Raw genomic sequence first — 14,689 nt, 5'->3', positions numbered from 1 at the left:
TACATGTTTCTTGAGCACTGACAGGGACTGTGAGTTCACTACTTCCCCAGGCAGCCTGTTCCAGTGCTTGACTACTCTTTCGGTGTAGAAATTTTTCCCAATATCTAACTTGAATTTCCCCTGGTGCAAATTGAGGCCATTTCTTCTTGTCCTATCAGTAGTTATGCAGTAGCTGTGTAATAGTATGTAGCTACGTAGTAGTTCTACAGTCTCCCCAGATCTTGATGTGGACAACACACTCAGAGAATGTGAAAATTAAATCTATGGAACTTTGAATCACATTAACTCAATCAGAAAACAAAGGGTGTGTAAGTACTCTCTTTATTCTGCAAAATAACAGGAGAAAAAGAGCTGATCTGAAAACTCCCATGCAGAAGAAGCCAGAGCAAACAGGAATCTGTGCAAACCACTGCTAGATTTTTACAATGATTTTTATTATCCTAGTCCTAGAGAGCATCAGAAAAGTATCTTCTCCAAGATTAGTAGTGACAGGATGGGAAGAAAGAGGGATTTTGGAGGAGGGATCCCGGAAACTACTGTGTTCAAAAGAGAGGCTGGTTTGCATTTGAACTGCTTTATTTTCATGTCTATCATTCCCAGTTGTTTTTTTCCTTCTCCTTCTTCACTGCATTCGGAAATGGTGGTGCAGCCCTTCATGGCAACTTTCATAGATAGTCCACCTGCACAGAAGAAGAAGTACATGCCATGTGACAGGGAAACCAGCCTTCATAGCTGTTCTCTCCTTGGTCACTCAGGCTCATGTCTTCTCCCTGAGCTCTCTCTATTTTTTACATCTGTTGACTACAAAATTCACCAATCCATTCTTCTACAATCCCCTCCCCCAAAAAGTTTGAAGAAGCAGGAAGGTCACCTTGGTTGACCTGAAATACAAAGGAACAGCTGTTTGCTTTTGCCTGCTTTCTGCTGAATAAAGGTGATGAAAAGCTTTTAAGTTGTTTTCTTTCACTCAGGAAGAGATCTTCCTAAAGAAATAATGGTTGTGTGACGGGACTGCATGGATTTATTTGTCTCTTGCCCTCTCTGGCCTTCTCATCACTCTTGAACCAAATGACCATCTTTCAGTCAAACTTGGCATAAAGGTTGAGAAGCCTCAAAGACATTAAAGGGCAGGGTTCACCTGGTTATGTGCAGCTATTTATGGTAAAGATGGACAAGTTTACTCCTGCAAATCCAATCTCTAAGACCTTACAGTATCTAGCCACCCAACAGAGAATGCTCATTCATGCACTGAGGGAGGTGCTGAACCGTGAACTTGCCACTTAGCAGACACCAGAGAATCTACCTGAGAAAGAGACCTTAAAAATGCTGCAGCCACACAAAGATACTCACAGTTTGGACATCAAAGTGATAAACTACTTAGGCCTGCCTCACCAAACCAAACAGCTATGAAGAACTTCGTAACAGGTCAATGATTCCAACCAGTTTTATTGAATCACCTAACTGCCAACAACTAGGGATAACCGCAAGTCAAGCTGTGTGTGATTCTTCCTTTTGATCCGGGCTTCCTAACTTCCTGTTCAGGTATTCTCAATATTCTCGCTCATTACTGGTTTGTTCTTACAGCTCATGTTTTCCCCTATATGCAGACTACAGAGGTCAGTCATATTCTGCTGGGTATCTGCATCTTGAGTACAAAAAGTGTATTTGAATGTTTCACTCAACTTTTGAAAGTTCCTCAACTTTCATCGCTCCTCCTATACAACGGATTCCTCTGCTTAGTTCATCACACTACACAGATTTCCTTCATTTACAATGGCTGATGAATCAAGTCAAGACAAATTAAGAACCTTTTCTACTTCTGTAGCATGCAATTTGCATCACACATTTTCCATCACAGAGACTAAGCAAAGAGTTGTTTTGTCTTGTGTTGGCTCTGCAAAATGCTTCCTAATTCAGGGTTCGGACAAAAGGTATATAAAATGTATAACAAAGATCTTGAGGCATAATATTTTCACCTGACAATAATATGACCCCAGAGAAACTATGCCTATGACCATACACAAAGACTTTTTTCAGTCTACTTTCACAGTGTATACTACTATCCTTGACTTAAAATTTCTTTTCTTCTGCCTGATGACGCAGGGCTGGGACCATCCTAAGATGTAGAACTTTATTACCCAGGGGAGAGCGCTTTTTCAAGTAGCCAAGGAGCTTGTTGTCTAATTTCCTCTCTCCAACCACAGTATCTACAGTAAGGAATAAGATTTCTGAAGGAGAGTGTTTCATGTTGCTGGTGATCATTGCTGTTCAAAAATCACATGCCTCCCTCACCAGGGGGGCAGGACCAGGAAGGTCTTCAGGTTCTCCAAACCTCAAAGTTCATCCACCACATTCATGAGGAGAGACTTGTCTCTGACTCTCCTGGAGCAGGATCACCACTAAAAAAACCAGTACCATGTGCCCACAGGAGCCTGTGCCACCCCATGAAAAAGCTGATGGCTCTGTATTAGAAGGCATCCCCCATCCTCCAGGGAAGTTTCACCTGAACCTCCTCGAAGTGAGCAGCTGACTCAGATCTAGGCACATCCTCATTCACCTTAGCTAGGGCATTGAGGGTGTTGGTCAGATTTATTACCATATCAGATTGCTTCTGAGTCCAGATTTTCTCCTGTCCTCCGTCATACCATGCTGTGAGGAATTTCAGCAGTTATCGGTGCACAACAGGGACATGGGGAAGAGAAAAACACCTGTGCTTTGTTTATCAGCTTTAAGCATGTTCCCTTTCTGATTTGTATCCCTTCCTCTGTTTCTCCTTCACATATTTTGCCCGTTTTTATTTTCCTGTAAGGCTTCCTCCTGGTTTCATTGATTTAACCAAAAAGATGACAGCTCAAATCAAAATATATTTACCAGAATTCATCAATCCAGCAATCTCAATGCATTGTGTTTCAGATCCAGTGCAATTTACAGTTTCATTGCCACAGTGGAAGGAGTCTATGCTGTAGCAGGCAGGACAGTGTAATCCATTGGGCACATTGTTCACTGGTGGCACTGGGAGGAAAGAAATTGATTTTAATAAGGAAAGGAGAGCAAATGAAGGGACTCATCACTCATGACTTCTTTAAACCCCTGTGCAAAGGTCTGTTCTGCCAGCAGCAGGAAAAACAGAGTCTCGGGATAAGCAGGCAGACACAATAAGGTGACAGGGAAGAAACAAATAACTTACATGAGGGTGATGTTGTTCGACAGGCTTCACCCACGCAGCAGGCCAAGCCAGTTCTTCCTTTGACTTTCCCATAGTTCATGGTGACAGCACCCAGATGGCACACAGTGGGCAGCAGGCAGGTCTTGAAGGATGAAGTCATTACCATCCCACCTTTTACAAAGGAGAGGGCAGTGCCAAGTCATTAACCACAAGGTAATTCCCTCTGTTTCCCTTAGCAGGAACGTCTCTGTCTCTTCGCTGCCTGCTACATGGTCTTCCCCACATTGCGACAGGGGTTTGGGGATAGCAGAGCCATTCTGAAGGCAGCACTGAAGAACCCGGTGAAGTTAAATCAGTTCAGAGGAACTAAGGTGGTTCTGATCCAGAGAGACACATCTGGGACATTTATGAGGATTTTCTCTTTTTCCACAACATGTTTAAAGAGAGAAGGGTACAAGTGTTCCTGGTCAACTAGGCCAGGACTGCAACTGTGTTGCAGATATTCATCCTAGCTCTTATGCCCCAACCTTAGAGCTTATGGGGCAACCCATGCACAGCTGACCCATAATGCAGATGTATTTATGTGCTGTCCACAAAGCACCCAGATCCATTAGCTGCAAGCTCTAAAATTTCCCTGCAGACAGACTTAGTCTCTCCCATGAGCCAGACTCAAAAGGCTTAAAAGGAGGGGCAGAATGATTACAGAAATGCACTCTCTTGAGACCTCAACAGCCCTGAAAAGATAAAAGGTTGCTTTGCGCAAGTAGAGAGAAGAAACACTGGCACCAAGCCTAGCAGGAGAGGAGTCAACTTCCAGTCTGAAAAAAAAAAGGTCGCAATAGTGATGCTGGGTAGTGACTAAGGCCAAGCCACTAATGCAGCAGAGAGGGGGGATATGTCCAGTGCCAGTAGGGCCAACTTGGGGTCTCCATCCCTGCCCAGAGAAGGGACTCAGATGCAGGATATTTTTTCCCTCCATCCTCATGGCAAAGCTACCCATAGTGCTAGATGTCAGAAACTTGAGTCCCTGGCAGCCCCATCCGTTGACCCAGCAGCTACTCAGCTTGGCTAGAATTAAAAGCCAGCCTCAACTTCCAGACTACTGTTTAGATCTCTCCCCTCCACAACTCAGAACTTAGTTCTCCATGTAGGTTGATGTTCCTCAAGACGCAGAAATAGTATGCTTTTCCCATTCCCATAACAGACATGCATCCTCTTTGAATTAAAAAAAAAAAAAAAAAGAATAACTCATCTGAGGAGTTACTATAAGGCAGAGATAGGGAGAGATCCACCCCTCAATCCTTTTCTGAAAGCTGCACTGGTAAACAGCCACAGGAATCTTCTCACCTACCTATTGTGGCCTCATGCACAATGATGCCACAGATATCTTCATCAACATTGCAGACTTTCAGGGGGCCAGAGCAGGTTTTTCCTAAGCTGTGACAAACCTCACACCGAAGAGTAGTCCCTAAGGAAGGAAGTAGGACACATTCTTTGATAACAATCATAGGAGATTTCACTTCCCTTTTATTCACATTTTGTTACAGCATTTGAACAATTTGAACAACATTTTTCAAGTTCTTCTTCCTTTATTTTTCCTGTTTCATTGCTCAGTCTGAGGAGGGGAGGGAAAACAAAGGGGAGTTAATTATAATGATTATTATTTACCCTAATTTCAACTTGAATTTGTAGAAGTGAGGGGAAGCCTTGTCAATATAGCGTTTTTCATTTTAAAGTCAGCTGGACTCATCTCTTACAGCATATGGCTTGGTTAGTTTTCCTGGGAATGTTAGAGAATCCAAACCATCTCTGCTCTGGAAGGCATTCAAGCCTCTCCTGGATTCCCAGCTCCCAAATCTTTCTGTCTTTGCAGTGAGCAGGGCAGCCAAAGCACTGGAGAGCTGTCAGTAGGTCTTGGGTATGCTATGAATAAACTGAGAACCATGTAGCTCTTCTTAGGCATTAGAGGAATTCATTTTGTTGACTGTCTTACTTTTTCAAGAACAGAACATCTTAAACAGAACCAGAATATCAGACAACGATCATGAAACACTTGGAGACAAATAAAGAGTTTCTGGAGAGAAGCCAAATAGCTTGTCTTCTCTGACACACACTCTTATCTACAACGTCACAAGACCACCAGCATGAGCAAATTCTTTGAGCCCCTACATTTATATTAGTGGTGACTAGAGATTGATTCAGCCAGACAAAGATCCATCTGTCTTAGCATGATCTGAATCCCTCTCCAGACTCTTATGACTGCCCTGACTAGACTGCTAGAGACCACTGTCGGAGCTCCGAAATCCAGTTCCAGTGCAGACACCTACATCTTCATCTACAAGCTGGGTCATAGCATCAAAGATTCCCTGCTCCACCCTGCTCCACCATTCACTGCCATGTATGGCAAATCCCCCAGGACTAGGGGGCTGCCTACTGCTCAGATGGCAGGAATGCCCCCCACCCACTGAACAACAGTTCCCAGGACAGTTCTCAGCCCAGCAGATTCTGGCAGAAAACTTACCTGGATCGAGGATAGACAGGAGAAGGCTAAGACCAAGAGACACTTTCATGCTGATAGGATGTAAGGACAGGGAGCTAGCAATTCCTGCTGAATATAGCACTGTCTGTCACAAGGGCTTTTATAAACTGAAAGGAAATGGATATGTCAGGGTGATTTGGGGAAGTATGTACTCTCAAAAGTACAGATGCCAGAGTGTGCTAGCACTGGTGGTTATTTTTTTTCTTCAAATAAAATATATTTCCTTTTCTTTTACAAGAAGAATGCTACATATCTTTCCCTGGTTCTGAGTATGCAGGCTGTAGGAAAAGACAGGCTTGCTTGGTGTCTATTACGTGTGTCTCCAGTGCAAACTTTGAGCAACATTCTGCCTTCGACGTAAATGCCTGAGTTGAAACCATCTGAACAGTCTTGTTGTACTCTCACCACTAAGCTCAGAGAGGCCAAGCATAACAAGGGCCAGCCTGAAATTTTCCTCATGGCTGAATTTTTGCTGGCTGACATCCCATCTCCCTTCCCATTAAACAGTCAGGAGCTCTCAAATCCCAGGGTAAGGCAGTAATGCAATGAGCTTCCTCTTCAAGCTGTCATGCAGCGTCTCTTTGCAAAATGACTGCCAACGCACTTCTTGGAGCAGGCTTGGTTCAGGATTCCTGGATTCCATAGTTGAAAGCTTCCTCCAGGAATCAAGTTTTGACATAAAACACTTGGAAACAGGTAAGAAATTCTCCTTTCATTCTGCTGGGCTCTAAATTAAGCCAACCAGCAGACAGAAATCATCAAAGTGGCTGTGACACAGCCTGGTCACAGGTTAGGTAATGTTAGAATCGTTTTTCCAAACCCTGAGCTCTCTTGATGAGCTAGACAACAGTGACCAACTTAGCCACTGCCCAAAGGCTACCTGCCCCATCTGCAGGTTTTACCAGGATGTGCTGCCTCACAGTAACTATCTCCTACCTTAGATACACCATCTACAGCCTGACCTGCAGCAAATGGGAAGACATGGCCAGTCAATTTATGGGCATTTTCCAATATCTTTTAGCAAGAAATTCAGTCTGCTGTGGAAGGAGACTCTCTTTGAATGCGACAAGTCAGATTTCACATGCTGAGTGGAGATGGTTCTACCACTAAGGTTTCTTAGTGATGTGCTAAGTCATGTGTGTGTTTGATGTCTCTGATATTTCCACACTTTTACTCTTTGATTTACTATTTAATTCTCTCTTCCCCCTTACTGTGTGTTTTTCCCATTTGGAAGGAAATCCAAATGGGAAATCCCAATCCCAATCCCCTTTTTGGAGGAAAAGTTGCTTCCTGACATATCCAAATACACTATTCTAGTCACAGAATCACAGAATGGTTAAGGCTGGAAGGGATCTTTAAAGATCATCTGGTCCACCCCCCCTGTTCCAGCAGGGACATCTAGAGCACATGGCACAGGGTGGCGTCTAGGCAGGTTTTGAAGATCTCCAAAGAAGGAGACTCCACAACCTCTCTGAGCAGCCTGTTCCAGTGCTCTGTCACCTTCACAGTAAAGTGGCTCTTCCTCATATGCAGATTAAACATCCTATATTTCAACTTACACCCATAACCCCTCGTCCTGTCATCAGCCACCACAGAGAAGAGGCTGGTCCCATCCTCCCTACATTCTCCCTTCAGGTACTTGAACATGTTAATCAAATCTCCTCTCAGCCTTCTCTTCTTCAGACTAAGTAGGCCCAGCTTGCTTAGTCTTTCCTCACACAATAGTCCCTTAAGCATCTTCACGGCCCTTAGTCCCTTAGATAGTCCCTGAATCATCTTCTTGGCTCTACGCTGGACCCTCTCTACAAGCTCAATGTCCTTCTTGTACTGGGGAGCCCAGAACTGCACACAATACTCCAGGTGCGGTCAACCAGAGCTGAGTAGAGGGGCAGGATCACCTCCCTCGACCTGCTGGCACCACTTCTGATGCAGGCCAAGATCCTATTGGCCTTCTTGCCACGAGGGCACATTGCTGACTCACGGTTAACTTGTTGTCAACCAGGACTCCCAAATCGCTCTGCACGGAGCTGCTTTCCAGCAGGTCAACTCCTAATCTCTACTGGTGCCTGGGGTTATTCCTCCCCAGGTGCAGGACCCTGCACTTGTTCTTGTTGAAGCTCTTGAGGTTCCTCTCTGCCCAACTCTCCATCCTGTCTAGATCTCTCTGAATGGCAGCACAGCCCTTGGGAGTGTCAGCCACTCCCCCCAGCTTTGTATCATCTTCAAACTTGCACTCTGTACCCTCGTCCAAGCCATTGATGAACAAGCTGAACAGCACCGGGCCCAGTACTGACCCTTGTGGTACACCACTGGCCACAGGCCTCCAACCAGACTCGGGCCCATTTATCACCACCCTCTGGGCTCTGCCATCTAGCCAGTCCTCAATCTACCTTACTGTCTGCTTGTCCAGTCCACGCTTCCTGAGCTTCCCTAGGAGGATGTTATGGGAGACAGTGTCTCAAGTCTTACTGAAATCAAGGTAGACAACATCTATGTTCTCCCACCGTCCAGCTGGTCACCTCATCGTAGAAGGCTATCAGGTTTGTCAAACATGACTTTCCCTTGGTGAATCCATGCTGACTACACCTGATCACCTTCCTTTCCTTGACATACCTAGAAATGGTCTCTAGGATGAGCTGCTCCATCACCTTTCCAGGGACGCAGGTGAGGTTGACTGGCTTGTAGTTTCCCGACTCCTCCCTCTTGCCTTTTCTGAAGACTGGAATGATGTTGGTTTCTTCCAGTCCTCCGGCACCTCCTCTGCCCTCCATGACCTCTCAAAGATGATGAAGAACAGCTGAGCAATAACCCCCGCAGTTCCCTCAGCATTCTTGTGCGCATCCCTTCTGGGCCCATAGATTTACGGGTGTCCAGTTTGCCTAAATAGTCCCTAACCCAATCCCCCTCAACCAGCGGAAAGTCCTATTCTCTCCTGGTTCTCTCTCTTGTCTCCAGGCTCTGTAGTTCTGGCGGGACTGGCCTTCCCAGTAAAGAAAGAAGCAGAGAAGGCATTTAGTAACTCTGCCTTCTCTGCATCCCCTGCCACCAAGGCACTCTCCCCATTCAGCAGCACACTAACATTTTCCCTAGTCTTCCTCTTGCTGCTGATGTATTTATAGAAGCCCTTCTTGTTGCCCCTGACATCTCTTGCTAACTCTAGTTCCAAATGGACTTTGGTCTTCCTTGTTGCATCCCTGCATTCTCTGACAATGTTCCTATATTCTTCCCATGTGGCCTTGCCCTTCTTCCACATTATGTACATGCTCTTTTTCTCATTAAGTTTACCCAACAGCTCCTTGACCATCCACGCAGGTCTCCTGCTCACCTTGCTCAACTTCTTTCTTATAGGAATGCACCCATCCCAAGTTTGGAGAAAGTGGTGCTTGAATATTAGCCAACTCTCCTCAACCCCCTTTCCTCCTAGGACCCTGGCCCAGGGGATTCCTCCAAGGTGCTCGCTGAAGAGGTCAAAGTTAGCTCTCTTGAAGTCCAGGGTTGCAATCCTACTTTTTGTCCAGCTACCTCCTCGCAGGATCGTGAATTCCAACAACTCGTGGTCACTGCAGCCAAGACTGCCCCCACCCTTCACACTTCTCACTAGACCATCTCCGTTGGATAGTATCAGGTCTAGCAGCACCCCTCCCCTTGTTAGCTCATCAACCACCTGCATCAAGAAGTTATCCGCAGTGTTCTCCAGGAACCTCCTGGACTGTCTGCTCCTGGCTGTGTGATTATCCCAGCAGATATCAGGGTGGTTAAAGTCCCCCGTAAGGACCAGGGCCTGGGATCATGAGGCTTCTTGCAGGTGCCTGTAGAAGGCCTCATCCACTTCCTCTCCCTGATCAGGAGGCCTGTAGTAAACTCCCACGACAGCGTCGCCCCTGTTGGCCTGCCCTTTAATCCTCACCCACAGGCTCTCGACCCACACTTCATTCTCCCCTGTGCTGAGCTCCATACATTCCAGTTGCTCTCTCACGTAAAGAGCAACTCCGCCACCTCGCCTTCCTGGCCTGTCCTTCCTGAAAAGCCTAAAGCCATCTGTGGTCACGTTTCAGTCATGAGAGTTGTCGCACCATGCTCGGTAATTGCGATGAGATCATGACCCTGCAAACACACACACATCTCCAATTCCCCTTGTTTATTCCCCATGCTGCGTGCATTTACATAGCGACATTTGCATTGGGCACCCAGTGTACCTCTCTTTCTAGCCAGTGGGGCTTCCTTCAGCTAGGCACAGGGCATTATCACAATGGAAATCAGAGTAATTAAACTGAATAAAAGATTGGTTACTCCAATGTCCTTAAAGCTGGCATCACAAGAGGAGAAGGGAGAAGAGCACACTCACTTTAAAATGGATTTTCAGTGCAGAAAGGGTCTGGGATCACAGGCAATGTATTATAAAGAAGTCAAATTTCTAGTCACAGTCGGTCCAGGATTAAAATTCATTTCTCACTGGATTTAAATTTAGACAAGGTAAAAAGTTGTTTGCAGGCAGGCTGAAGTCCTCAAATCAGCATGTTCCTCCTATTTAACGACATGAGGGACTACAAGTACAGAGAGAGAGAGCCTGTCTTTTGTGATTTCAATTCCATAGCTTTTCACTTAAGATATTTATTCAATCTTCTGGAGAATTTTCCTGAATGATATGATTGCACTAGCCCCATTGAATTACGCTAACCTCGCATATTTCCTGTCTCTCTTGCAGACTGAGTATGAAATTGAAGTCTTTTCATATGCGTTTTTAGAGATGAAACCAAGTGCACCAAGGAGCAACCATGATCTGCAGCAATAAAAGGTCTGGAACATGAGACTTATGAGAAGAGACGGAAACACTGAAGGTGTTCCAGGAACACCCAGTCATAGCCCCATGGATCTCTGAAGGGAAGTCTACAACACTGACAGGAGTGAAGCACTAGAGCTGATTTCCTAGCGAAAGCATGTATCCTCCACACTAGGTGGCTTGCGAGAAGAGGCTAGACAAATGCTTGTTGGAAGTGATTTAAATAGAAGGGGTCCTTCTCCAGAGATGGAGAATGGGTTAGATACTCTCTCTCAAGATCCATTCTAAACTGGTGCCTATATTTTTGTGATTTCACAGTATGCATGAAGGGCCTGTTTTCTTGAGGAAGCCCAGGTTCCAGAAGCAGTCACCAAAGATACTGTACAGGGAGGTGAGGCAAGGACCAGGAAGGTCAAAGAAATTTGGGTGCAGGAGAATTTTCAAATTCAAACTTGAAAATAGCTGTGGGGGTGCGGGCTTTTTATGGCAAGTGGGAAGAGATCAAGAAGTGAGGAGAGATGCAGGTCCAAATTCTGTTTCCATTGCAGACTCTTATTGGGAAACTGGCTGCGTTTATGCCAGAGATCATCAAGGGTTACTAACTCTGTGAAACCACATCTGACTCAGGAACACCTGGCATTGAAACAGCTACAGATGGCAGAATATTATGGAGAAGGGAATATCATATGTGTCTTTTTAGGGTCCTGTATGACCAGTGAGTGAGAGCAGGTTTAATATTATCCCAAAAACCCAGACACATTTTCTGTAGGAGCAACAGAGGATAAGCATCTCTTATATCTACCTTTATCTAAAGTGCAGACACCTTAGATACTGAAGAGGACAGAGCCGCAACGAGTTGGGACATTTTGACAGATAAGTTGTCTACAGCTCATGAAAACAGCTCTAGAAGGAGAATCAAACCCACTCGTTTTTGAATTGGTTTCTCGCTTTCCAGAACAACTGGAGAGATTGGCAAAACCTGTCAAGCTGGTTAACCAGACAAGGAGATATAAGACTGAAATCTTAACCACACTGTGCAAGGGTGCTTGCTCAAACATTGAGAGTGGGAAGAGCAGCAGGAGGAGCAGCTTTACTGCTTGCTTACTGGCTACAGTCTGAAGAAGCTTCTAACAATCACTTGTCTCTGCTGTATTTAATGAATTAATAAACCAGCCCAGCTGTGGGATGTCACTGTAAATCTAATTTCTACTACCGATAAGGATTTTCCCACCAACCTGTTGTGGTTTGAAAGGAAGACACGGTCATCTGGCACCCACATGACCCTCTTCTGAAGGGAGAAGGGGCTGAAGTCCACCTATCACATAACCCAAGAAGCAATCCTTCCGTTGTGTTTCTCTACTACTTCGGCATTGCCTAACCCCAACCCAAGACAGAGGGTGTGATTTATCGTGTCTTTCCACTTAATTTGGGATCAAGGCTTGATGCAGGAGCTGGGGAAGATACCTCCAGAAGGTGCACAAGAGAAAAATCTTCCTTCCATAGCTGGTAGCAGCGACTGGATCACAGCAACACATTGTCTTCTGCCAGCCTCTCCAGAGGAGCCATCTCTCCAGAAAATAGCCAAGATACAGATTCATGGCTTTGCTTCCATTCTGTGTGGCCCACAGGTAGTTAGGGCACGTGTGAGAGTTCACAGGCCCATGGGCTTGTCAGAAAGGAGGTTAGTACACACCTTGAAAGAATTGTACCTGAAATAAGGTGCTGATTGTTCCACATTAATTTCCCATGAGGACACTGCCATGCATGGCATGTATTTTGCTTTGTAAATGCTGCGCTTGTCACTAAGACGTTACCAATAACAGGGCGAGGGGGACCTGCACCCCAAAAAGGTACAGACTCATAGGGGTCAGCAATAGTAACAGGTTCCCCTGAAGGAACAGGGTTCCAAATAGGTGCTGGAGCTGGAACCCAGTCCGCTCTGCTGAGCACTGCCCTTGCTCTTGGCCATGGGCTGCCACAGTCAGCAGGAACCTACCCAGTCTGAAGATGTCTTTTTCTTTTCTTTTTTTTTTTTTTTTTTGTAATGGGAGTTAGTTTTCAGGCCGGTCATTCCCTTAAGAGAAGAGCTACTGTTGGCTGGTGATTTAGGAATCCAGTAAGAATTGCTTGAAGGGCCCTTATTCGGCTTTTTTGAAAAAAAGGCTGGAAAACGCACGAGTGTGTCTTCTTAAAAAATAGTTACTTAAATGTTTTCTTGTATGTCTAAAATCCCATGATATTTAACATGTCATCATACGTGTGTGACAACATCCTAGTGAAAGTACATTATAATCATCTGATTGAATATAATCAAATTGGATAACTTCATGAGATCTAAACAATTAGAGGAGTACAAAGGACATTTTATTTTACTTTTGAGCCTACACCTTTTATGACAACAATGATGTTAGGGATGAGTTTTTAGTAGTCTGGTCAGCAATTCTCTCTTCAGTTAAAATAATTGTCAGGGAATCCAGCCATTTTTCAGACACCATTGAATGAAGATAGATTTGCATACATGTTAATATGCTGAATGAGTCATCTGCACTTGCATTGATGATCAGCAATGATTTCTTCAAGCAAACAAGACAATGGCAATTTCCTAATCCTGTCAACTGGTAATTATGTAAAAAAATAAGTCCTTATTAGGCATTCGTATTTCAGTGAATTGCTTCAACATACAAGTCAGTTTGCATCTGCCAGCAGCAGAACTAGATGAGAGTGTCCTGATGTCAGCTGAGGCCGATCAGTCTGCCAGTTTTAGCTAGTATATTAAGCTAAAGGTAATGCTGCCAGGGACTGGCTTCAACAGATAATGAATGTATAAGAGAAGAGAAAATTATTTAATATAGCATTAATAGTCATGCATTTTACTTATTATTAATGACAGTGGTCGTGGACTAGTGGGATAAAATTTCAACATTTTAATAAAAATTATTTGATAAAAGTGGTGATAAAGTTATCCAGATGGCTGCCATTTACAGTGCTCTGGACAGGAATGACAGAATGAAGGACAGGAATTTATAAACTTCTCTGAGGAGCCTAATTTTGTACACAAAAGTAGAGCCAGCCAGCCTGGGGAAGACACCTATGCACTACAGGTGTTAGGCTGATCTGCCGGATTTTGTAATACAAAGATTCATTCATTCATTTACTCATTCACTCTTTACCTCTGGCTATCTACTGCCCACATCTAGAGGCATCTGGCATGGGAATCCTCTTTACAACAGGCTATGAGATACTTACGAATAGGAGTTGTGTAATGGTAAAGGGATTCAATTTTGCCATTGACTGCTTTATTCTTCAAAGTGTGACTTTATCACTTTACCACCCCTCTTTTCCTGCTTAGTCAATTACTAACTAGGTCCCATGGGCAGGAAACAAGATCATATCATGAAATGTAGTAGTCATGGCTGAGTAAGACGTGTCTTGGAATGGGCAGGTGCAGCCAAATCTGAAGACTGAAAAATAAATGCTGCTGACAGACCCAAGACAAAAGTCTAGTGACTAGTCTGTGACTACAAAGTTTTGCTGTGATGGAAAGTGTTTACATGCAGGTATTGCTTAACTGGCACACAGATGCAGCTGTTCTGCTTGAATGGGAAGATCCCAAAGGCCTCATTCCCAATCTTTTCTTAAAAGCGGTCTGGAACTGACTGAAACTTTATTACAGGTTTTGGCATCATCTCTCTGAGACATGTGCCCTCACTGTCAATACCACTGTTTTCTATCACAGGATTCCTATACGTGCAATCCTTGTCTTTTCTAAAGAATGTAGGTGCTATAGCAATTATCAACGTGAGCTCGTTCCTCCCTTTTCCAGTCCCTCACCATGAAGCACGACACGTTGCATAAGGTAAACTTCAGAAAGCCATGCCCTGCAGCATCAGGAGACATGCTCCCATCTTTCACAACACTTTCCAACCCAGCATTAAATACTGTGTAATAAGAATCATAACATAAAGGTATTCCCAGACAAATGTGTCACAAGCACTAAGAGGAGCAGGTTTGTTCACAACCTGTCTTGGTTTGGGCAGATTTGATAGTTACTAGCCACTTTCAAAAACAGAAATTCTGGTTGTGTTTGTCTGGGTGTTTTTAAGAGGTAAAGGGATACTCTTTGTTCTTGTATTTTCATATTCTTTCACGGGGAAATGCATCTTTTGCACAGGCAGGGTGAGCCCCCAGGCAGCATGGCTGTTTG

At 44.5% G+C, this 14,689-nt stretch overlaps 1 protein-coding gene across 1 annotated transcript; it reads right to left on the bottom strand.

Moving 5' to 3' along the window:
• Window positions 1–381: 381 nt before the first annotated feature.
• On the bottom strand, window positions 382–5,790 carry LOC104578286 (phospholipase A2 inhibitor and Ly6/PLAUR domain-containing protein). Its single transcript, XM_010225842.2, has 5 exons — window positions 5,688–5,790; window positions 4,518–4,634; window positions 3,188–3,337; window positions 2,872–3,012; window positions 382–680 (listed from the first exon to the last, which is right to left on the bottom strand). Exons 1-5 carry the CDS (start codon window positions 5,734–5,736, stop codon window positions 457–459), a joined length of 681 nt encoding a protein of 226 aa, XP_010224144.2. The 5' UTR covers window positions 5,737–5,790; the 3' UTR covers window positions 382–456.
• Window positions 5,791–14,689: the final 8,899 nt, after the last annotated feature.

This window comes from Tinamus guttatus, unplaced genomic scaffold, assembly GCF_059628265.1.
Source record: "Tinamus guttatus ecotype Peru unplaced genomic scaffold, ASM5962826v1 Tinamus_guttatus_pri_ptg000081l, whole genome shotgun sequence".
NCBI classification, from domain to species: domain Eukaryota; kingdom Metazoa; phylum Chordata; class Aves; order Tinamiformes; family Tinamidae; genus Tinamus; species Tinamus guttatus.
The sequence above is the reverse complement of the archived record's forward strand: the minus strand, read 5'-3'. Positions and strand labels throughout refer to the sequence as shown.

Bases quoted from the DNA above. Each gene is read 5' to 3' on its own strand.
- LOC104578286 (XM_010225842.2), bottom strand. From the start codon at position 5,736: ATGAAAGTGTCTCTTGGTCTTAGCCTTCTCCTGTCTATCCTCGATCCA. The intron at 4,635-5,687 runs GTAAGTTTTCTG...TTCCTTCCTTAG, and splicing joins CCTGTCTATCCTCGATCCAG to GGACTACTCTTCGGTGTGAG. The intron at 3,013-3,187 runs GTAAGTTATTTG...CTTTCCTCCCAG, and splicing joins TCGAACAACATCACCCTCAT to TGCCACCAGTGAACAATGTG.